Source organism: Desmodus rotundus, chromosome 4, assembly GCF_022682495.2.
Source record: "Desmodus rotundus isolate HL8 chromosome 4, HLdesRot8A.1, whole genome shotgun sequence".
In the NCBI taxonomy this organism is placed as follows: Eukaryota; Metazoa; Chordata; class Mammalia; order Chiroptera; family Phyllostomidae; genus Desmodus; species Desmodus rotundus.
Window position 1 is genome coordinate 3962237 of NC_071390.1, and position 25028 is coordinate 3987264.

The window sequence follows — 25028 nt, forward strand, 5'->3', positions numbered from 1 at the left end:
TCACGTCTGCCCAGGTCTAAGCTGCATCCTTTGACAAAACATACCAGAAGCCCCCTTTCTGGGACGTAATTAAGCTGTTACTGTGTTTTGACCTTCACCTCACTTTGAACCTGCCTTCAGTAGGCCAGGCAACTGGAGGTGGGTGCCCAGGCGCCCCAGGCCCCTGGAACAGCAAGCACACACTGCCTGTCCGTGAGAGAAAGGCTGGCTTCTCTTGTGCTCCAGCTGCCCCCCTCGCAGGCCGTTCCTCAGTGCCCTTCTGGGCTGCCCGCCGCTGTCAGGGTGAGGAGGGAGCAGTCTCGCTCACCTGAGGAAACCCCACAGGCCCAGGCAGTGGCCCTCCAGCAGACGCCCCACTGGGGAGTCCAGAGCCTCGTATTATCTTTCACGGAAGGACAGAGGCAGCTTTAGGGGGGTTGTTTTTACTGAATCAGCCTGGAAACAGAAAGAAATGTGCTGACTCATTGCCTTATCCCCTCCAGTCAGCACATAATGGATTTTCCTCAATTTAAATTATAGATAAAATAAAAACCCCTTTTTGGCTCTAGTCTTTTTTTTTTTTTTTTTTAATTGCTCTACAATCAGCATGAGCCGACTGAGAGCAGAGTGGTGGCTGACTTTGCTTTGGGAATGGATGACTCGCCTTTCATCTCTCCCCGCATTGTCCAGACGGGATGAGCCGTTTGTGGCTCTCCGCGCTGCTGGCCGCATCTGAGGGAAGACTGTGTTTCATATCGTCACTTTTATTCAATACGGCCTGTGGGAGACAATGCCCAAGACATTGATGCTGTTTTCGTCCCAGAAGACAATGCTGGGCAAGGCCGGAATCGCCCCCCAGAAGGTCCCCTGCATGCACTCGTCTGCTGCACACGTGGTAACGGGCACATCCACGGAGCCGGGCCCCAGTCACCGCCACAGAGGGTCCAGCAGGCGTTAGGACCAGGGGGCCGCTGGGCTGGAGGGAGGAGACTGACGTTTTTCTAAGAATCACAAACCTAATTAAAATCGGTGCTAAGTGTGCTGCAGGGAAGGCCAGAGATCCTCATCTGGTCTAAAGGATCAGGGACGGCTGCCTGGAGGAAGGAACATGGGAACCAGAAAGAAGGTTGAAGAGGCGTGAAGCAAGGGAGAACAAAGGGAAGGACTTGTCAGGCAATGCCAAGGTTTACCTGGAGTGAGGGTGTGCTTCAGAATCGACAGGGGCCAAGAGTGTGTGGGAGTTGGAGGCCAGGGCAATGAAGCCAGTTGTCATGGAGGAGCATTGCAGAGCCATTAGAAGGTCCCAACCAAGGGGATGCTGTGAGCAGGTGTGGGCTTTGAAAGACACCACTGGCAGCGTCTTGAAATGATGGGAGGGAATAGGGGCAGGAATCCAGCCAGACCACGCAGGCGGTTGAGAGGGGATGGCTGCTGGAACCAGGGGCTGGGAGACGGGGGAAGGAAGCATGTCTGATCTTTCAACACGGGAAATACCCAGAAAGCTTCCATTTGCTGTGTGTGCTGCTTCTCATTAGAAAAATGTATGAAAACAGAAAACACTTATGAAAACCTGCTGCAACAGACATCACGCAAGGACCACGTCACTGAGGTCAGGGCGGAGTTCACTCTCTGGGTCAGAAGTGTTGCTAGGTGACCTGCATCTACCCATCCATGCTGACTGCTTCCTGCCTCGAAGGAGAGCCTGCTGCAGGTGGCTTGGCCTGAACACGAAGGGGCACGTGGACATTAGGGAGTCACCGCGTGTTATAGGCAGAGAGCATCTGAGAGGTGTGGAGAGATGATTCTCGAGGTGGGAGGGACTCAGAGGTCATCCACGTCCTGTAAGTGTGCAGGTGCAGGCCAGGCCCATTACCGTCGTCTTTGACAATAATTTACAATGGGTTCGGTCCCTCCAGTGCCACCACACTCTACACACAGCTACGTCGGCGGCTCTCCCAGGCTTCCTGCCCCTCACAGACCAAGGCCCCATGCAGGGAGCCTGCTTCCCCTCAGGTCTTTGAGGTGTCCACCTTGGTTTCCTCCACTACCATGGTCTTACCCCTTCCCCCCGACACTCTGCTCCAGCTCAGACCCCTCTTCCTCTCCCTGGAAGCTGTCATAGCCACCTGATGCTTTCTCCCCTCCTCCTATCTCACCTACGTTTAATGCAGCCCCAGTCCTGCTTGAATGATCCTTCTAGAACAGTGTTCTATTTATACCATTCTCGTTTGTATAGTGCATAGGTGTCAAACTCATTTTCACCAGGGGCCACATCAGCCTTGTGATTGCCTTCAAAGGGCCGAAATAATTTTAGGACTGTGTAAATGTTACTCCTTAACTGTTAATGAGTTAAAATTGCATTTGGCCCTTTGAAGGCAACCACAAGGCTGATGTGGCCCCGGTGAAAATGAGTCTGACACCCCTGCACTAGTGTTTCAATCCTCCCAAGCAGCCATAGCTCCCAGCATGTCCCCTCCACCAGCCCAGATTTCTTGGGCCAGTGTTCACATTACACAGCGGTGACCCACCCTACCTTCCCACGGAGGCCAGCGTCCATTCATTCATCCGCAGCTCACTCAACCACAAACGGTGTTGAGTGCCTAGTGTGACAGATAACATCAGTAAGCACCAACAATATGCATGTTTTCCATGCACTTTGATGTTTGATCCTCACAATAAATCAACGTCTGCTATTTTTATATCCCGATGAGAACTCTGAGACATAAGGGGGTTAAGCAACTAGGTCAAGACCACAGCCAATAAGGACTCCACCCCACAGAGCCTGACTCCAGAATCTGAGCTCCCAGCCCCGCGACACACTGGCTCTGACTCACGGGAACAAAACGATGGGGTGTCTCCATTACATGTTCCCGGCCACGATGTTTGTTGTGACGGAATTAGTCTATAAAAGTGTAGCAAGATGGATCGGGGAACAGACTGGCCGTTGTTTGCTAAAAGAGGCACTGGCAGATACTTCTGGGGAGAGAGGGGGTGTTTCGTCGAGCTGCAGCTGTGGAACATGGGGAGCAGAGAGGCCCACGCAGCCCTCGGGGACTCACTAACTCGCTGGGAAGCCCAGCTGAACTGGGGGACAGTCCGGTGCTTTGTGGCCACCTGCAGGAGGGAGGCATGCCTGTGACTAGGATGCTTTAGGAGCTAAACAACAGAAGAGCCACATCCACGCAGAACATGGAGTGCACCCACAGAGCAGCTCCAGGTCCGGGTGACTTTCCCAGGGAAGGGAAGGCTCTGAGACAGGCCCTTCGTCTGCAGGCAGACCAGGTAGAGGTCGGGGCCACAAGCCGGGGAGCGGACTGCCCAGGTCTACATGCCAGTGGTGAATGTGAGCATGCAACAGACAGACACCGAACCCAGGGCCCAGTCAGGTCTTTGGGAGGCGAGCCAGCTGGAGCCATGGCTCCAATGGTCAGTTCTCAACAGTTCTCACCCACCCTGGGGCACATGTTCCTTCTGACGTCCCTCACAGGTGGTGATGACAGAAGAGGGGTGATGGGCTGTGCTGAGAACTGGGCTCTTATGGCACGGACGTCTCCATGAGTGAGCAACTGGCCACTCGGCTCCTACGAGCCTGGCTGCTGCCAAGCCTCTCCTGTTCACATCCAGGGGGCTACACAGGGTCCCACACACATCCAGGACCATCTGGAGCTGCGAGGTAGGAACTAGTGAGGGTGGGCAGGAAACCACACTGCCTGCTTTCTAGTGGGTCAGTGTCACCCCCACTGCTCATTCATTCATTCTACAGAAACACGCACCACTACGCAGAGCCAGGGTCCAGGGTGGAATAAGGCATTTAGACCACGTGTTTTTATGTTCTGGATCTGTAATAGCACCTTACGTTCCACAGGTCGCTTCCTATTTGATCCCTAAAGCCCAGGGCAGTAAGTGTCAAGCCCATTTTGCAGATTAAAACCTGAGACTCTGAGCTTCAAACCCCAGGACTTCCAACTCCAGGAGGACCCGGCACGCTCACTGTGGCAGGGGTGCTGGCCAGGGTCATTTGCCAGGAGGCCCCGAAGAATGTGAACAGGGTTTCCTAAGCGTGTAACCCCGAATGCAGAAGCCACGAAGCACAGCACTGTGCTGGCCCTGAGCACAGCCCTTTGCGGTCTTGTCCCGGGACGTGCTCTCATCGGAGCAGGGAGCGGAGTAGCCTTGGGGCATGGGTGTGACGACTAGTCTCTCAAGCCCCTGTCCTGCCCGCTGTCAGGCCTCAGCGTGTCACAGCCCAGCCACAGATACGCTGGACAGCCCACTCACTTTCCCTTCGAACGCACTGCCCCCTTGTCTTAGTCTCAAGCAAATGGGTGGGACGTGGGGGCCTGATATTCCGTGCAAGGGACAAAGGCAGGGCCCCCGTCAGGCTGAAATGCAGGCCAGCAACTGGCAGGCCCACATTCACACATGCACACAGGCACTCACATGCATGCGCACACAAATATGTGCTCCCACCAGGTGTGCACATGCTCACAGACATGCACGTATACGTGTGTGCCCACACACTTCCTGATGCACACGTGTATACCTGTGCTCACACACAGGCACACACACACATATGCATGCTCACACCGGCACACATGAGCTTGTGTGCGCACTCACATACGTGTGTATAGACACGTGTGTACACATGTGCTCACATGCTTCCTGGCGCACACGTGCAAGTGTGTGTTTGCATGCGGCCGCACACACATGCCTCCACATAGGCACACATGAGCTCACATACACACCCCTCCTTCACCTTCATACCCCTCCTACCTGCAGATCTCCCTGAGTTTGGGAGTGACGTCACTGTCCCAGCATCCCCTGAGGGACACTGAGGTGTGGTACATGAGAACGCATCCAGTCCAGATTTGGGTTTTAAGAGATGGCTTTTCTTTTCAAAAAGAGAGAGAGTTCAGAAGAACAAGATATGGAGGGAAGCCGTCCAGCCTACAGCCCAGTGGCCTGGATTTTCGTCCCTGCTTGGCTGTTAACCAACCTGTCGCCTTAGTCACTGAACGGGCCAGGCCTCTGTGTCCGTGTCTGCTCGGGGAAGGAGCAGCTGAAAGGGGCAGGTTGGCCTGAGGTGGCCTGGAGCTTCTGTCCAGCCAGAGCGTCATGGGATTCAACAGTTCGGCACATTGCCCGCAGTCAGGGCAGGGGTGGGGACAGGTTACAAAGTTCCCAAGGAGTGAGCATGGTTTCCTCAGCATGTTTCCTGACAGACTTTGTCTGCTCCCTGCCCTTGTCAGTCATGAGATCAGCCCATCTTTGTCAGCAGTTCAGCATAGAAGGTTCCTCTGTTTCTGGTCCCCTGAGAGCTGGGGACCAGAATCTGGTTTTCCTTCCCACGTGGCCCCAAGTTGAGGGCTACTGTCCAGGCTCAGGGGTTCTCATTCCATCTTCCTCTTTACCCACCACCATATCTGCTGGATCGTATTAACCAGGAGGAAAGCCTATTTTCCTGGAGTGGGGAAATGCATGGGGTTAAGTAATAAGTACGTGCAATACGGGGTTAGAGGTTTTGCGAAGGAGAAGATGTAATTTTGTGGTTCTGCATGCTTGGGGCTGTTTTCTGTGTTGTGCTTTGTTGGTAGAAATAGAATGTATTGGGTCAGCAGAACTAGGTGAAGGTGACCGTGCGTAGGACAGCGTCATGTTACACACGTGACAACGAGACAGTACGGCCGACACACTTGCAGCAGTGGAAAGGGGATGCAGTTTGGGGAAGTTTGTCAGGTTCATTGCTGTGACAGCTGTGTCCTATGGCAGGGTGGTTGCCCCCTGCGTCTCTCACCGCTGTGGCTCCAACAGCCCAAGTGTTTAAGAATCCACTAGGAGGTTCCGCCGCTGCTCATCAGTCCCGGGGAGACAACCTGACCTTCAGACATGGGGCCACACACCTGCTGTTCCCCAACGGGGATGTCACCTGCAATCCATCCCTCCAACTCCCGCCTCAGCCACCACACCAGAGGTCATACCCCCAGAGGGAGGAGGGCGCATCTCCTTCAGCCCCTGTAATCAAATTCCCCAACTGACCACGTGACATGGGGTGATGGGTATGTCTCTCTGAGTTGTGAATGTATATGATGCATTACTACATGATAAAAAACAAAATCACATTTGTTTGGACATTTAGTGAATCATGTTGGAAAAAAATCAAACTACTCCGTGAACCTGGAATTATCTCGGAGAACCTGGCATTTGGAGTTCTGGCGATTATGCTTAGTCACCCAAGAAGTTAATCACTTCTTAGACCAGTCAGCGGCGAGCCGTGGGCTTGCTGGTCGACCGGCTGAAGGTGAAACCAAAGGAGTTTTAGAGCCAGGGATAAGCTGGTAGTTAACTTTGGGAATGGCCAGGGGAGGTGGGTTGTGGAAGGACCGGTTTGCAAGAGCTGAACCCTCCCCAGTCCTCCTTTATGAGCGGTGCTTCAGCCCACTTCAGAACTGGAAATTAATTTTACACTAATTTGTACTCTGCTTACATTCCTGGGTATTTAATTTGAAAGGACACTTGAGAAATGATCTATTAAAAATAAATTGCGACTGGAAATAAGTGACTGTGAAGTTTCAGAGGTCACTCAGTAAGATTCTGCTCACCACTTGGTTTTTAATTCTTTTAACCAAAGCTCTGCTGCCTGTAGCAACATTTCCTATTCCTCTAAAATGGGGCGCAGTCTGCATGTGTGGGGTTCCCAAAGGTGTACCGCGGTTAGAACCGGGGGCTCTTGCTGCCCCAGGCAACCTGACCTGTACTGTCGCCACTGTCCTTTCAGCCTCCGGCCGGTCTCAGCTCTGGCACTGCTGCGAGGGCCAGGACTGAACCTCCCTTCCCAGGCAGAGGAGCCCCGGAGCCTTCCCATCTGGTTGTGTGATCCCCTCCTGTTTTGAGGGTTGCCATCACGCCCCCCTTAAACACCCAAGCTAGAGTTATCTGGAGAGAGGGGGACTTTCAGAAGTTATTTCCCGTGGATGCTCAGGAGGCAGCTGGCGGCAAGGCCCCACGTGGACTGGCGGGATGCCTGCTGTGGCAGGCTGGGTACTGTCTCCGCCACTGTCCCTCGGGCACTCTTTCCTAAGCCACACACTCATTGGAGAGGACCCCCTGGCTGGTGGGGGCAGGGGGGGGGCAGGACAGTGCAAGGGCCCTACTTTTCCGAATCTTCCAGCCAAGAGGAACCAACCCCGTACCTGAGCTGCCAACAGCACCCCATTGCCCTTTTCCCCGCCCCTGTCTTTGCAACGCTTTCCCTCTATGGGCAGTTCCCTCCCCCACCTTCGCCCCGGACACCTGGCCCTCCCACTCCGCAGCAGGGTAGGGGATCTGGAAGGAGCCCACAGAACTGTCATTGTTTGTGGCTGATACGATCAATAACACAAAACAATCCAAGATATGCTGCAAACTGTTAAGCTGATAGGACGGTTCAGCAGAGGGTCTGATATGAGATAAACTTAAAAAATAAGAGCTTTTCTTTACATTAAAGGTACCCATGGTTAAGACATAATAGAAGAAAGATCCTGCTAATGATATCAACAAATGTATGCAGTACCGAGACACAAGCCTAACGAACAGTTCCCAGAAGCCATATGGAAAAAACCCTAAAACTGTACTGAAGGGCGCGAGAACAGCCGTACTAACTGGAGAGGCATACTATGTACATGAACGGGAAAACTGTTGTAAAACTACACATTCTGACTGAATTGACCTATACATTCAATATAGCCCAAACAGAACTCTCAGTGGATTATTACAGAACTTAAATTTTGATTTGAAAATTCACCAGAAGAGAGAACAGGCAAGCATAGCCTGGAAGCTTTGGGGGGGGGGGGGGAGAAAAAGAAGAACACCAAAAGAAAACTTGCTTTTAGCAAGATTGCCAAGAAAAACTGGGGAAGGGATTAGCCTTTTAATAGATGGTTCTGGGGAGCCCTGGATATCAACAGGCAAAAGAATGAAACTGGACTCCAGTTGAAGCCACGAATGTACACCAAGTGGACTAAAGATCTGAAAGTGAGAGTTAAACCTATAAAACTCTTACAAGGAGACATAGGTGTAAGCCTCTGTCTCCTTAGGTTAGGTGATGGTCTCTTAGATGCGCACCTGACGGCAAGCAGCCAAAGCAAAAGAATAGGTCGCTTGGCTTTTGTCAAAATGATTGACTTTTGTGCTTTAGAACACATGGTCCAGAAAGTGAGGAGACGACCCCCAAAATGGGAGAAAGTGTTTGCGAACCCCGTATCAGATAAGGGTCTAATATCCAGAGTGTATAAAGAACTTTTCCAACTCAGCAATGAAAAGACAGTAACCCCATTAAAAAATAGGCAGAGGACTGGAGCAAACATTCCTCCAAACAAGATGTGCCGATGGCCAATGAGCACGTGAGGAGATGCTCAATGTCATCAGTCACCAGGAAAATGAAAACCCAAACCTCAGGAGGCACCGACTCGCATTAGGACGGGCATGACCAAAAGGACAGACAGCAAGTGTGGGTGCTGACGGGAGAGCTGGGAAACCTGGTGGGAAGCACTTCAGAATTCATACACGCGGTTACCACGTGGCCCTGCAAGTCTACCCGCGGGTGTATAACCACATACCCACTCATGGCGTGGACCCAGGAGAACGGCAAACACGTGTCCCCACAGACCCTTGCACACAGTTGTTCACGGCAGCATCACTTACAGCGGCCAGACCGTGGAAACAGCCCAGCCCCCCGTCTGATGAGTGGGAGACAACACCTGGTCTGTCTGTGCCATGGAACTGCATTCCAGGGTAGGAAGGGACAAAGTACTGATGACACCTGCTAAGACATGAGTGGACCTCGACCCATGGGGCTCTGGGAAGGAGGCCAGACACAGGGGCTACAGGCTGTGAGATTCCATAGCGTGAGATGACATAAGTGGAGCAGGCGAATCCATAGACACAGGAGGTGGCCCCGTGGGGGCCGGGGCCAGGGCTGGGGGAGGGGTCATGGGAATAGCCCGTGAAGTTTTCATTAGGTGGAGGGGTGAAGGCTTCTTTCTGGAGTAATGAAAATGTTTTGGAATTAGGTGCTGGCAACAGCTGTACAACATTTTGAATATATTAAAACTGTGTCCTTTTCTAAAAGGTAAATTCTATGGCGTGTGAGTTTATCTTAATAAAAAGAACTTGATCTTGATATCAAAATGCAGTCTAGACCAATGGTAACTCAGATGGGCTGGTGTTGGCAGAGGAGTGGACACGTGGAGGTGCACCTCCGTGGAACAGCGAGGAGAGCACAGACGTGAAGCCACGTATGGTGTGCACGTTCAGTATGTGACAAAGCAGTTTCCAATCACACGTGTGCACATTCCACATGGGACACGACAGCACCTCCAATCATACATGTGGGCACGTTCCATGTGGGACAAGGCAGCGTCTCCAATCAGTAAGGAAAGGAAGTGGTGGAAACAGCTGGCCTCTAGTTTGTGGAGAAAGTTAGATTCCAACCTCACACCCCCCAAAAAAATAAATTCCAGGTAGATTAAAGAGCCCACTGTGATACTATAGAAACAGAAGGAAATAAAGGTGGACATGACCTTGAAGAGAGCCACTTTAGGCCATACACACCACATATAAAGGGAAGGGTAGATTCAACTGTATAAGAACTGGAAACTACAAAAAAAATATCATAAGGGGGTTAAAAAGACATTTCTCACGTAACAGGCAAAGTACTAATATCCTGAATATATAAAGAACTTCCGGAACCAATAAGGAAACATCAGGATAACAAACGGCCTGCACCCGTCCCATCTCCCACCTTTAGCTGTCATCCAGGTGACCCCAGAACCCTGTCCTCCCCTCACAGACACAGGGCCGTCCTGGCCCCTTCAGCGTGGAGTTCTCCGAATCCCTCCACCGTACAATCGTAGCTGGTCTCTTTCTTAGCAAAGGCAAGGTGGTCCCTGCAAGCTGGTTTTGTTGGCACAACAACTGGACAGCAAGCCCTGCCCTGGAAACAGTGAAGTAGTGTTGTGGCAAGTGAAGGAATCGCGTGCAAGGCCACAGCAGGGACGGTCTGCAGTCCATGTCCACTTCGCTTTACCCTCAGACCGCGTAGCCCTTGGCGGTGGGCCTGCACACCCCTGGTGTCCAGAGGACTTGGGTGAGGAGGGCTGCATGTACTCAGCCACTTCCGGCCAGTCAGCACCTTAAGTGAGGCTGCCCTGTAACCTTTGTTCAATGACAAACTTCACCTTAATTCTGGACAGAAGCCCGTCTGCACTAAGGAAGTGGCCGTGCTGGGCTTTCTTCTTGCAAACACTGACTTTGTTAAAGAAGCAAAACCTTGCAGGTGCACCAAGAGGGAGTTTGGCTCAGACGTAGGACCTTCCAGTTTTTCTTTCCTGCTGAGCTGGGTGTTTCTCTCTTAATTGGACAATTCAACGAGGTCTCCCCTCTCTCTCCTCATCCCCCCCTTCTCATCGGCTATCTGTTTTCAGAAGCCATGGACGTCGACCTCACTTCATTACCTTTCACAGCGTGCTTAATTGCCCCACACGCCCCTCGTCTCACCGCGAAAGAGGGTCCGTGAGGGCAGCCTGGCCTGGCAGGCCAGCGCATCTGGTTGTGTGGCTGAACTTTGTGGACGTTCGGCCCCAGGGCTTTCCTGAGGGTGTCAGAGACAAGAACAGACTTCGGGTGCATTTCCAACCCTGGCCGTAGACCCTGGCTGGGTCACATCAGGATAGGATTTAATGTTAGGACTCCTTGTTTATTAATATTTTATGCAAAAGCGCATTCTGTGGGTCAAAACAAGTGGAGATGACCTGAGGCAGTTGGTTGATTGGGAGCGGGTGAGAAGGTATCATGGCTGAACCGCCTTTCTCCTTTTTCAGGGTCACTGTTACTACCATGGACGTGTGCAAGGGTATCCCGGTTCGATGGTCAGTCTCAGCACGTGTTCTGGACTCAGGTAAGTGGCCATGACAGTGATGGGTGGTCTTAAACGTGGCCACTGCAGACCACCTCCTCCTTCTCCTATTCACTCCAACGCACTGAGAGGGAGTGACGGGGTCTCACCTCCCCCTGGCCAGACAGGAGACCTTGCAGGACGGCCCGCGGGCGTACAGCTGACCCGGGCTCACGGTTTCCCTGTCTGCGCCTCTGTGTGCGCCGCTCCCTAGCCGATGCTCTCAGGGTCCGTTCTCTCCCCATCTCCACCTTCTTCTGGTACGTTCCTTCTCAGGCACGGTTTATTTTGTGTTGTCCAAGGGTTGTGAACAGCTCCAGGCTTATGTGCCCAGAGGACAAGGAAAAGAAGGAGGGCCCCTTTTTCAAGCTCAGCAAAGGTCCCCAAAATGTACCTTACTGGTCCTGATTGGGTCATAGCTTCACCCCTGAAACAATCACCATGGCCAGGGGTGGGCACAATGCTCTGGTTTAACACGTTATGTGCCCACCCTCTGGGCCAGGCTGAGGGTGACCCACACCCAGCCCCAGGGCCAGGAATCAGAGCGGCCATAAGTGCATCAAGGAAAACCAGTGAGCTTCTGCCAGGAGCAGGGCACATGAGGGCTGGGATGCTCAGAAATGAACAGGCCTCCCCAGCCAGCAGCCACGCCTTTAGGAAGAAGTTTTAAATGAACAAAACCAAGATCAGGCATAAATGGAGGAACCCAGATTGGTCTGAACATTTTCAGGTGATTTTCACAGAATATCCAGTTCTTGATCAGTACATAGAAAAGGGGCGTCTCCAAGGTCTTCCTAATAGTTCCTTTTTACAATACACAAAACAATGTACAAACCAATGACATTAACTAATTAGCTTCAAAAGTCAAGGAGAACAACTGGGTGGCAGATTCCTAGAGTAATAGTCAAGTAGAACATAGATGCCCTCCTCTGTGCTTGGCCTTGCCCCACGGTTGGTCGAAACTGCTCACCCTCCTCCTCAAGCCAACCACCCACAGGCTCAGGTGCATTATCAGGGTCCCCACTTCTGCCCTCACAGAGGGGCCTGTCTCTGTGACCAGTTCGTGCACAATGTCTGGGTCTCAGCATTCACCTTTGACCTCCAGCCCCGGGAGGATGATCCTTGCAGGGACCTGGCACCGCCTGTAACCTGGCAGGGAGGAATACAGTGACATTCTCTTGGTGGGGGTCTCAGGAAAAGTCAGAATAGTAAGGGCTGTGGCCTCCGGCGTCAACCCCCAGGATGGCGTGGGAGCAGGAAGGGGACGCTGCATGCAGATGGTGCTCCTGAGAATTTACCCTTCCCGGGTCTTTGAGCTGTTGGTGCAAGAGCAGGGGCGGCAGGTCCACAGGGAATTCAGGAGGTGTGGAGTCACCACCTTCACGACCTGGCTGGTGGGGTGTCAGACCAGAGGGAACACTTGGGTCGATCAGCTGCTCACCGGCAGGAGACTTGATGGGGGCAGGAAACAGAGGGGAAATGCAGCTCCTCCAGCACCGGCCTAGCAGATTTTGAGAAAGAAAAGAGGGATGAGAAATGACGTTACACATGGGGGGACCCAAAGACGCGTTCGGATGTAGGAATGTTGTGGGGGTAGGAAACTCAAGTGTCCGGCGGACGCATAAGTGAGGGCCCAGCCGGTTCCAGTTTTGCAAAGAAAAAACAGAGAGGGAACGTCCCACATGTTCGTTCCAAAAGGGCTTGATCTGAGACGGGCAGGCCAGGAAAGCTGTCCTGGAACAGGGATGAGCGGAGGGAAGCGAGCAGCCATCCTTCAGCTGAAGCTTGAGGGGGAAAGATAAGGGAGAAAAAAGCACCGAGGCCAGGAGGAAGGGAGTTAAAGAGGAAACAGCTCTTTCACTGAGGGGACGAAGTGCGAAGTGGAAAACAGGCCATGAACACGAGTGCAGCCGTGGAGCTGATTCCGCCTTTTACTCCAAGTCAAGCGGGAAGTTCGGGCCCTGAGGTAACACTGTGCCGAATGGTACGTTGGCCCGGCGTGCTTGGCCCTCCTCCGTGCAGTTTCCGTGAACTGTCCGTGATCCTCCCACATCTGGTCTCTCACTGGCTCCTGCGCTCCGGGCCTCTCCCCTGCTGGTGAGCGTCCAAGCCCACTGGCATCCCCATGAGCATCAGACGCACAGACGTCAGGCTCTCACATGGATGGGCGAGACCCCTGCTCTGGCCCCAGAGGAGCAACCCTGCTGCGGCTTGTAATGGGACAGACGTCCAGCCCTGGAGCATCAGAACAGCCATGTCCCCGTGACCTGGTTTTATTCATAAATGCCCCGTCCCCACCCCACCCCCAGCCCCCAGCTGCAATGAGCTCCTGGAGGGAAGACACTGCCCCCAGTTCTTCCTGACCTCCTGCTCCACCCGCTCAGCTCCTGCGCAGATATCCAGTACCAGGGGGCTCGGGGGCTCCCACTGTCGGACTCAGCCAAGAGCTTCCCCACCCCCAGGCCTGGGGGTTCAAACTAGGCTCCATTTCTTAAGGGGCCACCTGTGCTTTGACAGGCATAAGCCAGGCATTCACGTAGTAGAGGAGGAAATGGTGTCTGGATGTAACCTGGGTACTGGGCATAATAATAATTTCACTTTTAATTGGGGTTTAGGATACCTGAGCACAAGGTATGCACACACTTACACAGCCATGCTGCCACACATGTGTGCCCACATGTACACCCTGGCACACACACGGACACGTGTGTACTTACACAGTTGTGCTCACACACGTGCACCCACACACCCTCACATGTACATACACGCACTGTCACATGCACACCCAAACACATTCTCTCATGCACGTGTGCACATGGGTATTCATATGCACATGCAGCCATGCTATCACACATGTGCGCTTGCATATAGGTATTTGCACATACCTAGGTACACGTGTGCTCTCATGCATGGCCATGCTGTCACACACGCACATGTGCGTGCTCACATGCATGCGCACACGGGCACACATTCCCTGCTGTGGTGACAACACGCAGGCTATGTCAGACTTTGTCCTTTGTTGTGATTGCAGCCTCTGCGGTCATGAGGACCAGGGTGGGTGCCATCGGCACCGCGTCACAGAGCCGCTGTCTGAGGCACAGTCCTCAGGGCTCCCCACCAGGGCTGCAGCTCCAAGCTGCACATTCTCGGGTCATGATGCTTGTCACCCCCCTTCTGGGTCAGCTGCCACCTCCAGACAGAGGCATCTCCTGCGTTCACACAGAGCTTTGGTGTGTTCTTGCACGATGCTCCCTGGAGTCACAGGCTGGGACAGCTCTCCTCAGATGACAGATGAGGAAGTGACCTCCCCATAGCCCCTCGGCCACAATGGGCAAAACTCCATCTTACACCCACGGCTGGCCGACCCCTCACTCTGTAGGGTCCCACTAAGCCTTTTGCACAGTTAGGACCCAGCTTTCTCTGTCATCCTCTACCCGGAGGTGGGTTCCCTCCGGCCCTCCGGCCATGTTGCCTCCGGCCAGGGTTCTGCACGGTTATCCTCCTTCCTGGTTCTTCTTCCCGTGGAGATGCTCATTCCGTCAAACATGTGAGGGAGCCAAGGTCTCCACCCTGAAGGACTCCCAAGGTCAAGTCTCAGCTCTCCCTAGGCCCCGCTCTCACTCAAAGCTTGAGATGTCCAAATCCCAAACTCCTCTGGGTCCACCGACTGGCTCTGCTCCTGGGCTCTTTTCCATGCAAGGCCCAGCCCATCTCAGGCTCACAGGCTCGGCCCTGGGGTCTTTGATAGCCCCCTCCTGCCCCTGCACATGCCCCCGCCCCACAGCACCGCTTCCATCCGTCTCTGCTTAAACATTTCTCATCACCGCCCCAGATCAACCCTCGCTCCAAGATCTTTAACTTGCCTCCCACCCGTGCTTCCTGCCTCCACCCTTCCCTTCACAGCCATCTTGCACATTCCAGAAGGTCGTGTTTTAAAAATACTGCTTGATCATATCATCCGTCCTGTCCCCGCCCCTGCACTCAAAACCACACGGCTCCCCGTGGCCCACACGTCCACGCCACGCCCATGGACGTTTATTGATCACCTACCTACTCACATCCTGATCGACATCTGCTCGTGCCCATGCCAGCAGGGCTGGGAAACGAAACGAAGAAGGAAAGTGCTCCCTACAGCAGCCAGATATCGGGGTTTTTATTAAGATTGTATTTATTTATTTTTAGAGAGAGGGGAAGGGAGGGAAAAGGAGGGAAAGAAACATCGATCGGTTGCCTCTCATATGTGCTCCGACCGCGGACCGGACCTGCAAACCAGGCATGTGCCGTGACCAGGAACCAAACAGGGAGCCTTTCACTTTGTGGGACAGCACCCAAGCAACTGAGCTGACACCGGCCAGGGCCAGACATCATTTTACGACACCGTAGTAAGCACCGTGAAGTAGTGAGCTCAGAACCACAGGGGCAGCTCAACAGAAGGGCCCAGAATGCTGGGGAGTCCTGCTGGAACCCAGGCTAACCTGGACCTCAAAGGTTATGCATCAGCCTGGAGGTATTCGTGGCCAAGGGCTGTCCCAGGAATGTTCAAGGGCTTCGGGTAGGGACACAGAGGAACAGGACAAAGCAGCTGGCATCCTGGGAGGCCACAGGGGTGGCCACCAAGGGTTGCAGTGCAAGGAGCAGGTCCTTTTGATAGAGGCCCCAGCACGGAGCGGGGAAGGCAGAGCAAAAAAGAAGCAGCAAGTCCTGGCAGCTGGGAATCTGAAGTGTTTATAGGAGGCAATATTTTAGTCTGGGTGACTGGTGTGTAGACAGATGAGTGACGAGGCTACAATGCACCCTGAGGCCTAAAGCCAAGGTCAAGGATGGAGGCAGAGATGGGACCCCCAAGTCCCATGCTCTGCCTTCCTTCCGAGGCGCCTGCCTGCACCTGTCCTCCTGTCCCCGGCGTCTCCCTCAGAGCGCTCTGACCTTCCTCTCGCCTGCACTCACACTCCTCCAAGGCTACTCACTCGGTCCCCAGGCTCCCCGCGTCCCCAGTGCTCCCCGTCCCCCAGGTCTCCTTCAAGTCCCCTTCCACACAGACCTCTGCCTTTCTCTTTTGGACATCAGCTAAGCCCACCCCGGCAGAAGTTCTCGGTGACCGAGGAGAAGGGGCTGATCGTCCAGGGTGGCCAAGGACCAGGGCACAAGCTCGGGAGCCAGGTCCCTCCGAGGAGTCCTGGAACTGCCACAGGCCAGCTGCAGCACCATGTTAGTTTCCTGGGGCCGCCATGACACACGGCTACAAATGCCTCCAAACAACCAACCTTGACTCTCTCACGGCCCTGGAGGCCGGAGTCTGACTCAAGGTGTCAGCAGAGTGGTTCCTGCTGGGCGCTGAGGGAGAATCCACCTCGTGCCTCCCCCAGCCCCCGGTGCTCCTCAGCCCTGGCGTTCCTTGTAGGGACCACTCCAGGCTCTGCCTCTGTCCCCATGGGGCCTGCGCCCTGCGTCGCTGTGTCTCCTCCTTTTCTGTCTCCTATGAAGGCACATGTCACTGAATTTGGGTACACCCTGCCTCCAGAATGATCTCCTAATCACGTCTGGGTTACATTCACAGGTTCTGTCTGGGGGTTAGGACTTGGACATGTTGGGGGAAGGGATACTATTCAACCCACTACAGTGACCTTGGGCTCTCATCATTGACTTTCTGTTCATTAAATGGGCCTGTGGTACCTGCTTTACAGGTTGCTGTAAATAATATTAGAGAAATAGCGCATTCAGCAGCCTGGTGAATGGGGGAAGGGGGGAGGAGTGACTGCTAATGGGCACGGGGTTTCTTTTTGGGGCAATGGAAGTGTTCAGGAGTCAGCCCTGGCCGGGTGGCTCAGTTGGTTGGAGCATCATCCTGTACAACCGAAAGGTTGCATTTGGACCCCGGTCAGGGAGTGTTCAGGAGGCAACCGACTGATGTTTCTATCTCACATCAGTGTTTCTCTCTCTCTCCCCACTCCCTTCCCCCGCCTCCTTCTCCCTTTCCCCCTTCCTCTCGAGAATCAGTAAAGGATCACATCCTCGGGTAATGATTAAAAAAATAAAAATAAATTTTAAAGAAAATATTTAAGAATCGGACAGGGGTGATGCTTGCGCCACTCAGTGACTATATTAAACCATTAGACCACATGCATTAAGAGAGTGAGCTTAACGGTAGGTGAACTATTTCTCGACAAAGCTGTTACTTCACAAAGGAGCCTGGCTGAGGGTGTGCTCTTCAGCAATCACAGCCGCTGTTATTATTGCCGATGTGTCACTAAGAACTTGTCAAAATCTTCCGTAGTAGCTTCACATTTTACCTCTGCTTCACGCCCCCATACCTGGTTAGGAGGTCCACCTGAAATAGGGGCCGTGGGGGAGAGGTCCTCATGTGATCTGAGGGAGCCAGCCAGTGCTTTGCATGTGGCGGGGGTGCTGGGATGTGCTTTGACGGTACGTGAGCCATTTTATGTGAAATGACTGATGGGAACTCAGCCCTGCGGAGCTGGTGTGCCCCCCACTATGGTGCCGTCACTGTGCATCAGACACGTACGGGGTGGCACCTTGCTTTTACCCATGAGCTCCTCCAAAAAAGGACCAAAGGGAAACCCATGCCAACTGCATTTCTGAATTATGACTGCAGCGCAGCGCTGAAAGCAGCGTCTCTTTGTCCAAGAGAATCAGCGACTGAACACGGAGCTGGCCGGGGTAATTCATACATTCTGATCGTTAACTTCTAACGGGTAGTCAGAACTCCACATGCCGCTGTCTGGCCTGCCTGGCAGAAGTAACGACAATCGTAATAAGAACATCAGGCTGCATGAGAGCCTGACGCACCGTTGCGGTGGAGATTACAAACTGTGTTTTAAGGGCGGGAACCTGTCTGGAGGAAATACGGGCCCCCTGGCTTTGTGCTCCGAAAGCTAACGAAATCAACTTACAATCTGAGTAGATGCCTCTGAACCTCCCCTGAGGGAAAAACAACAGGATTTCAAAGTTTAAAGTAAAGCTGCCTGTTTTCAAAGCGGCTGCTCTCTCTCTCCGGCCCCTTTCCTTTGGACTTCTCCTCGATCACACTTGTCCCTGGTCTGGACACCACAACCCTCTTAAAAACAACACTGGAGGGAGGCAGGAAAGCGTGGGGACCCGGCTTGGGGCTCCGCTCCACCTCGTGCCCCCCACACACCCATGATAATGGGGACCTACTGGGCAGTAGTGGAACAGGCACAGCCCGGAGCCTGGATTGAGGCAGGGTGCCAGGGGCGGTGGCCCTCGCCACCCCCGACAGCCGCTTTCTCCTCTGCTCCCCATTCACCACTCCCCACTCCCTGCCCCAGGACTGGGCCTCCCCTGTCCCCATAAGGGCACACCTGTCCTCCTAGCCTGCCCCTAGAGAAGGTGTCCTCAGTCTTCATCTTTCCCAGGCATTCCCCAACTGTTCTCTAACCTCTTCTCCACCTCCTCTGCCGAGGGGAAAAGAACCCTACTTTCCCAGTCTGCTGGGTTGAAATTCCATGCTCAGAACTACTTCCAACTCCAAGTTCATAACTAAATATCTATGACATTCAACTTAAATTACATTCGCTTATCTAGTGCGGGGCCAGCAAGGGCTGTGAGAACATCAAAATTTTATATCTCCAAAACCCTGGATCCTTGAAGTCTGTGGTTTCCAGCAATCTCTAGAGCTAAATGATTAATTATACTCAAGACAGTCCAAAGCAATTACTTAATTAAGCGGTGTTATGGGCTGCCAGTTGTGTGCAGCTCAGGGAAAGGCTTCACCCCAATTTCTCAACATCTGGCCTTTGGATGACTTAAAAGATAAAAGGAGATATGAGAACATTTTTATGACTAAGTAACAATTTCTAGAAATTTTCCATTAAGTAGAAAAACGTTTTCAGTAGTTTGCTTCTCATGATTAGAACTTGGTGACATGCTTGACTCTGTGTTCACTTATTGAAACCCAGTGAGAAATAGAAAATGCTGTGATGCACAATGAAACGTTAGTGCCGTTTTCTTTTTAGGGCAGGAAAGTTGCTTTTCTAGCGGAGTCATATATTCTTCCCCCTTCACGTGTGTTTGTTTTCCACTTTCCCGGGCCTGTTCTTTAAAGTTCTCTTTCTTAATTTAGGCTTTCTAAAAAATCAACTTTAATCCACGAAAATCCCCTAGTAGTCGTTCTAAACTAGAAATCCAAGTTTTATTTCATGAAGAACTTTTCAAGGAGAGAGAACGCAGGTGATGACCAATGTCCCGTCTGTATGATGTACTCGGGTACATGAGGACACTGGCTGGGCTGTGGGGGAGGCAGGGAACACGAGACAGCAGGAATACTGATTTTTAACCCATCTGTGGGGTTTGAAAACAGCCAAAAAGTCCTCAGTTACTCCCCACCACACTGGTTCCCCCATCTCTCAGCAGTCAAGGGTTACATGAGGGCTGGTACCGCCTGGCCTGGCTCACCGACGGTTTCTAATTACCCCCTGTGTCTCCGTGCTGACCTCTCCACTCGGGGGTGAGCTTCCTGGGCACAGCCTGTTTCTGCCGCTGCCTACCGCACTTCATGAAACGGGACTGGCGGAATAGACCGGGGGGGTTATAAGGAACTGGTTCGTGTGTACGTGAGCACCAGCTGTGCTCGAAATATTTTACTGCTTCAAACCTCTATCATCCGCAATGTTGGAGCATTGAAATACCGCCATTCTACTCTAATTTAAGAGTGATGGAACAGTCACCTATAGACGGGTCATCCCGGAGCACAGGATCGGTGAAGGACAGGAATAAGTGCACGGTGATGGGTGACACAGGAACGCCTTTCCAGGTTCCTCCTTTGCAGACAAGTCCGGATGGTCGGAAGGGAACCTGCGGGGCACCCAACATGTTAACTGTTTCCTAAGGACTAAGCTAGATGCCCAGCTGCGGGTTGAGGCCAGATAAATTATTAGAACTAATGCCCTGAACCTCCGTCATAGTGCTAAGCCCCCCAACCTGCCTGCATAAGAGTATGCACGTGGGTGTGTGTGGGTGATTCTGAGCAAAGTGTGAGGTTCGTGTCTCAAAATAGGCTGGGTCACTGAGCCAGAAGTGTCTGTGTACAATCACGTGAATTTGGCATGAAACTTCTGTGTGTATCTCTAGTGGGGAAATGTGCTCGGTGTCACGGAAGCCGGCCGGCGTGTGGGAGCCTTAGCGCACGGCCAGTTCACTGCTGCCCGAACGCCGCATCAGACAGAGCCTTCTAAACAAGGACTCGGCGGTCCCACGCTGGAAAACAGAGAAACGAGAGCCACCATAGGGCTGATGTTCCTGTCCCTTGAAGCCATCTGCCATTGCTCACTTCCAGGGAGCGGACGCAGCCTCAGCTCTGTCCTGCTCCAAGAGGTCACATGTGCACGGTGGTTCATGACCTAATGCCACCTTCTGTCTCTGCAACCAGAGTGTTTAGCAAATCTGTCCATTTTTAAAAAGAATTTATTCTTTTATTCCCAAACCTAAACGTTAGCTCAAGGGAGTTTGTGTAGGTATCATTATTCCCAGAAGTACACTATCCTTATTCAGGCTGTATTTCATATCAGGGGCCACGCGTGTCAGCACGTGGACAGATGTGCTAGCGCAGCTCAGGGCCTTCTCGGAGTGACAGGGCAACAGCGCCCTAACCAGGCACCTGCCCTTGTCAATCACCAGGGTGGCCACTCGCATTTCCATACTGGCTTGTGGCCTCCACCAGGCTAAATGTTCTAACGGATGACGTAGCAGCCCTGAGAACTAAGTATTATTATCCCATTTCCCAGATGAAGAAACTGAGCCTCAAAGAGGTCAAGGTCACACAGCTGGTAAACGGCAGAGTTTGAACTTAAACCAGACTGTCAGACTCCAATGGCCACCTTCTCTGCCTCAGGGCTGAGACAGGTCCCGAAGGTGCTCACCTCTGTAAACAGCGTCCACCTTTAGCCAGGACGACCCCGAGGGCAGAGCTCAGCCTCCCAGAAGCACTGACATCAGTGCCTTTGTTCACACATCTCCCACAGATTGAATAAGGAAAAACAAAAAAGTCGTAAGTTCCTGCTCAACCCTACATCAGAATCCTTTGACATATTTAGATATATGGCCAATCAGGATGGATAACCCAGATGTAGGAAATCTTCCTTCAAAAAAAAAAAAGGCTTGCCTATGGATTGTGTCAGCTAATCCAGATATACAGCCCCCCGCCCCCCACCCCCCTGGTCCTCATCGGCCTCAGAGCTCGTCAAACCCTGTACTCGTCACATTTGGACGAGAAAAGAATGCAGCACTCAGCGCTTGCTCGGCGCTTGCTCGGGACTGGTCGCACTTGCTAGAACTTGTATGAGTCAGGGCAAGAAAGAGAAAATGCTTCATCGTTTGGTCCTCATCAGTTCAGCACTCGGCTCGAGTTCCGGAACATACTAACGACCAGCACCGAGGTAACACTGTCGTTATTTTCCACCAGGTGAAACATCTTTCCCCTCGACTCTTTTACTCAGCAATATATATTTGAGAAGTAACAATAAAAAAATATATAAAGACTAAATGTAGTCTATTTTTTTTTACCAGAAACTATTTGAAACAAAAAATTTCTCAGACTCACTTTTCACAAGATTCACAAAATGAATGTCTTTTCCAGCTGAGGCCTCAGAATATCAGTAAAGTGGTATTTCTCCTTCCATTCTCTGTCTCAGCCGTAAACAAGAAGCTGCCCTTAAGAGTTACATATTTTTTTATTTCTTTTTCAACAGGGGACTAATCACATTTGCAAATAAAACCTACGTCCTGGAACCAATGGAAAATGCAACCAGCAGATACAAGCTCTTCCCGGCGTCCACCCTGAAGGGCACCTGGGGGCTGTGTGGGTTACATCACAACATCTCGGGCCTCGCTGCGGCCAGCAGACTCCCACCACCTTCCCGGACGTGGACCAGAAGGGTAGGAGGGAAACCCGAAGTCATGTTTCTGGGGACCTGGGGGCTCCAGCTGGGGACACCCAGTGCTAGGACACCTGGAGAAATTTTCCCAACCGGGTGCTGTGTCAGGGGTGGAGTCACCCGGTTTACCTGGGGGTGGTGCATGTCCCAAGGGCCGAGCATCATTAAACACAGAAACCTCCACCTTGACTCCAAAGGTCGGGCTCAGACTTGCTGACCTGTGCTGGGGAAGTCGGGCTCAGAGCAGGACAAAGGGACGGTTGATTACGGCTTCACTGAGAATCCCCCCCCCCCTCCCCCGGCCAGATGCTGGGCCACGCCTGCCGCGGTAAACAAAAGGACCTGACCTCAGCTCTCAGACAGCCCCCTCCATGCTCTGCAGGAGGGGACCAGAGTGGCGTTTCTTTGTGTCTGGTCTGCTTTGCCGTTGGGGGTCTTCCCGATGGTCTGCAGAACACTCCCAGGCTTTGCCACGTGTCCCTGCAGAGGCGACTTGGGTTTGTCAGGGGGCATGGCTAAGGGGCATCACTTCCCCGGCCCACAGAGCTGGTGCCTGTCCTGCTGGGACTGTCTCAGTGGACTGGGTTTCCTGGTTGTCTGTCCCTGGGTCTGCTTCTGTGAAGTCTTCCCTTCTACTCCGGCTCGGGCAAGATCTCTCTCCCTGCCAAACAGACAGACACAAGGGGGCCCAACACCCCAAGGGAAAACGTCATAAGACCTCCCACAAAGGGCTGCATGACCCTTGTCCATCCCACATCACCTGGGCCCCACAGGCCAGGTGGGCCACTCTCAGAAAGGACGGGGGCAGCCATTCCTCACGTGTGTCCAGAGGCCCAGAAACTAAATGCGAACCACAGGAAGTCGGCCACGGTTTGCTGCTTCTCCATCTCGGCTTTCCTGACGCTCTGTGGACAAGACACCTGGAATCCATAGCTGTCAGGTGTCACTCGTACTTACAGTCGATGGAGTAGGGACATGTTCTCCACGCTTCCACCAAATACAGGCTCTGAGTGCCGGGCTGCCCGACATTCGACCTTTCATAGATACCATTCCTTTGGTCATGCCTACTTCCTTTTCTACGTTCGAACAGTAAAAGTTATCCTAAACGGTTTCCTCTCATCCTTCCAATGTCCCCCGTAGCTGTGGGCAGTGAGAGTCCCCCTCACCTGCTCTCAGCGGAACCGGTCAGGACTTTCCACTTGAACTCTACATCCCTCCTTTCTTCCCCGTGTGAGCCTGACTTCCTGCACGTCCACAGGCCCTAAACAAGTAGACAGTTGGCACGTTGTCATCGAGGGGCTTTGCTCTGAGTATCGCGTGGATCACGCGCCGTCCGCGTTCTGACATTTATAACCTGATGGTTGAAATGGCGCTTAAGTGCGTCTGGCATCTCGTGGAGAAGTGCGAGCGTGGGCTGTGCTCGACAGCCATGTTTCAGTTTTTTAACTAAGTCTACAGCTCTCTCAACCGCGATTGGCACGGTAATTTCCCATCATTTCGGTTTGAAGGGAAATGCCGAAAACCCGAATAAGAATGTTGTGTTGTTAATAACGCATACTGAAGTGGAAATGAACCTTTAAATTGGAAAGGGAAGGCATCCGAGGCAGTTTGGCTCATTCTCAATATTTCTCTCTAGAAATAGTTGTCACTGTTTTTATGGAAGAGAAAGTGTCCTTGACTTAAAAGTGCAATTATAGTGTGAAAATGATGCAAAAAGTAATCGTCAGTAAGTGGAGTGTTTGGGAACTGGAATGAGGTACCTGGTGGTCTGGGGTGGCACCTGTGGGGGACAGGAGAGGGGCACGTTCAAGCTCCACACCGCTCACCTGCCTCCCTCACGCTGCCTTTATTTTCTGCTCCAAAATCAGTGTAACTGTAGCTGACTGATCTTGTTTACACCGTGCATCAACTGCACTGGCCTCTGCGCAGCATTTTTCTGCCCCAGTGCAATGGTAACTGTTGCAAAAATTGGCGGGGAGACTGAGATTTTTCTGCAGCTATTTGCGTTTTTCCTCGCGGAGCAGCAGGAGAACCCCAGGCTCGGGGCATGTGCTGGCCACAGTATAAGCTGAGCTATTGTCTGTCATTTTCACAAGGGTTTACAGCAGATCTTAGTGGGCGCCTGCAGTCAGAGCTGCACGGTCCAATCTCGGTTCTGTGGGTTTATAAGTCCAGCCCGAGGAGCCCTAGTCACTGAGCTAGCTCCTCAGCTACGTGCTCCTCCCCTCCCCACCAGCCACGCTCGAGAAAGCACACTCATTCTAACCTTGGCCTCGGCCAGCCGGAAGGAAGGCAGAGGCTCCGCAAATCTGCTACTGGAAAAAATCACGTAATACATCCCAGAGGCACATGCACATTAGTTTTGAATTATCCTTTCTTTAGGGACAATCTGTGCTATTTTCCCCTCCATTAGTAGGGAAAATGACTCCAATGTAAAAGCCAACGTCTTCTTTTTCTAGAAAGCGGCATTTGCTTTGGCTACTGACTACAAACAGGATGGCTGTCAGGGTGACACTGTTGTGTCTCCCCAAGGGCAGCCGCCATGGCGTGGCCCCGTGCTACAGTTTTGAGCGTCTGGACAGGCGGGCATCTTTAGTAGAAACCCGGTACCGGTGGAGGTAGAAACGGTGATAATACTGTGCGTTACCTGCAGAGGCCAATGATGGCAAACGTCAGGAACTGGCCAGACCATTCGAAGGCCCACAGGTGAGAGCAGGCACGTGGGACTCTTCCCTAACGTAGCCCTCCTCAGCTCCGTGCCTCTGCGAAGAGGCCGCTGTGGGGTGTCTCCCTGCCTGGGTCTCTCTCCAGGCTCAGTGTGGAGAGCAGCCAGAAGTACTGTTCCTTCCCTGGCCCCGGGCTCAGCATCTATCAGTGTGAGCTGAGGTTCCAAAATCTGCAGGTGCAGACTCCTACTGAGTCTTGAATCGATTAAAACCCTGGATAAGTCAGTGACAGATCGCACTGGTGCTGCTGGTTTTTTGGACTCCAGTACTTTCCCATTAACGTTCAGTTCATCAGATTCAGCCCATTCATTCTGCTTATTGTCTTGTTTGCTGGTTGGCTCCGCAGCCTGTGTGGTAGCCCGGCCTCAGGGGCTGTATCCCACGCAGATCCAATCGGGGTGCTTTGCCCCCACACAGGTCACGGGCCAGGGTGGCAGAGAGATGACCTTCCCCAGTGGAGACCCCAGTTCAGCTTATAAAAAT

General features: G+C 52.7%; 1 protein-coding gene across 1 annotated transcript in view; it reads left to right on the plus strand.

Moving 5' to 3' along the window:
* Nucleotides 1-25028, plus strand: part of ADAM12 (ADAM metallopeptidase domain 12) — a 280799-nt gene that overhangs the window by 174783 nt on the left and 80988 nt on the right. The window contains exons 5-6 of the mRNA XM_053922662.1: nt 10836-10912; nt 21634-21820. Of these exons, the coding sequence (XP_053778637.1) occupies nt 10836-10912; nt 21634-21820 (264 nt within the window). The remainder of the gene's footprint in view (nt 1-10835; nt 10913-21633; nt 21821-25028) is intronic.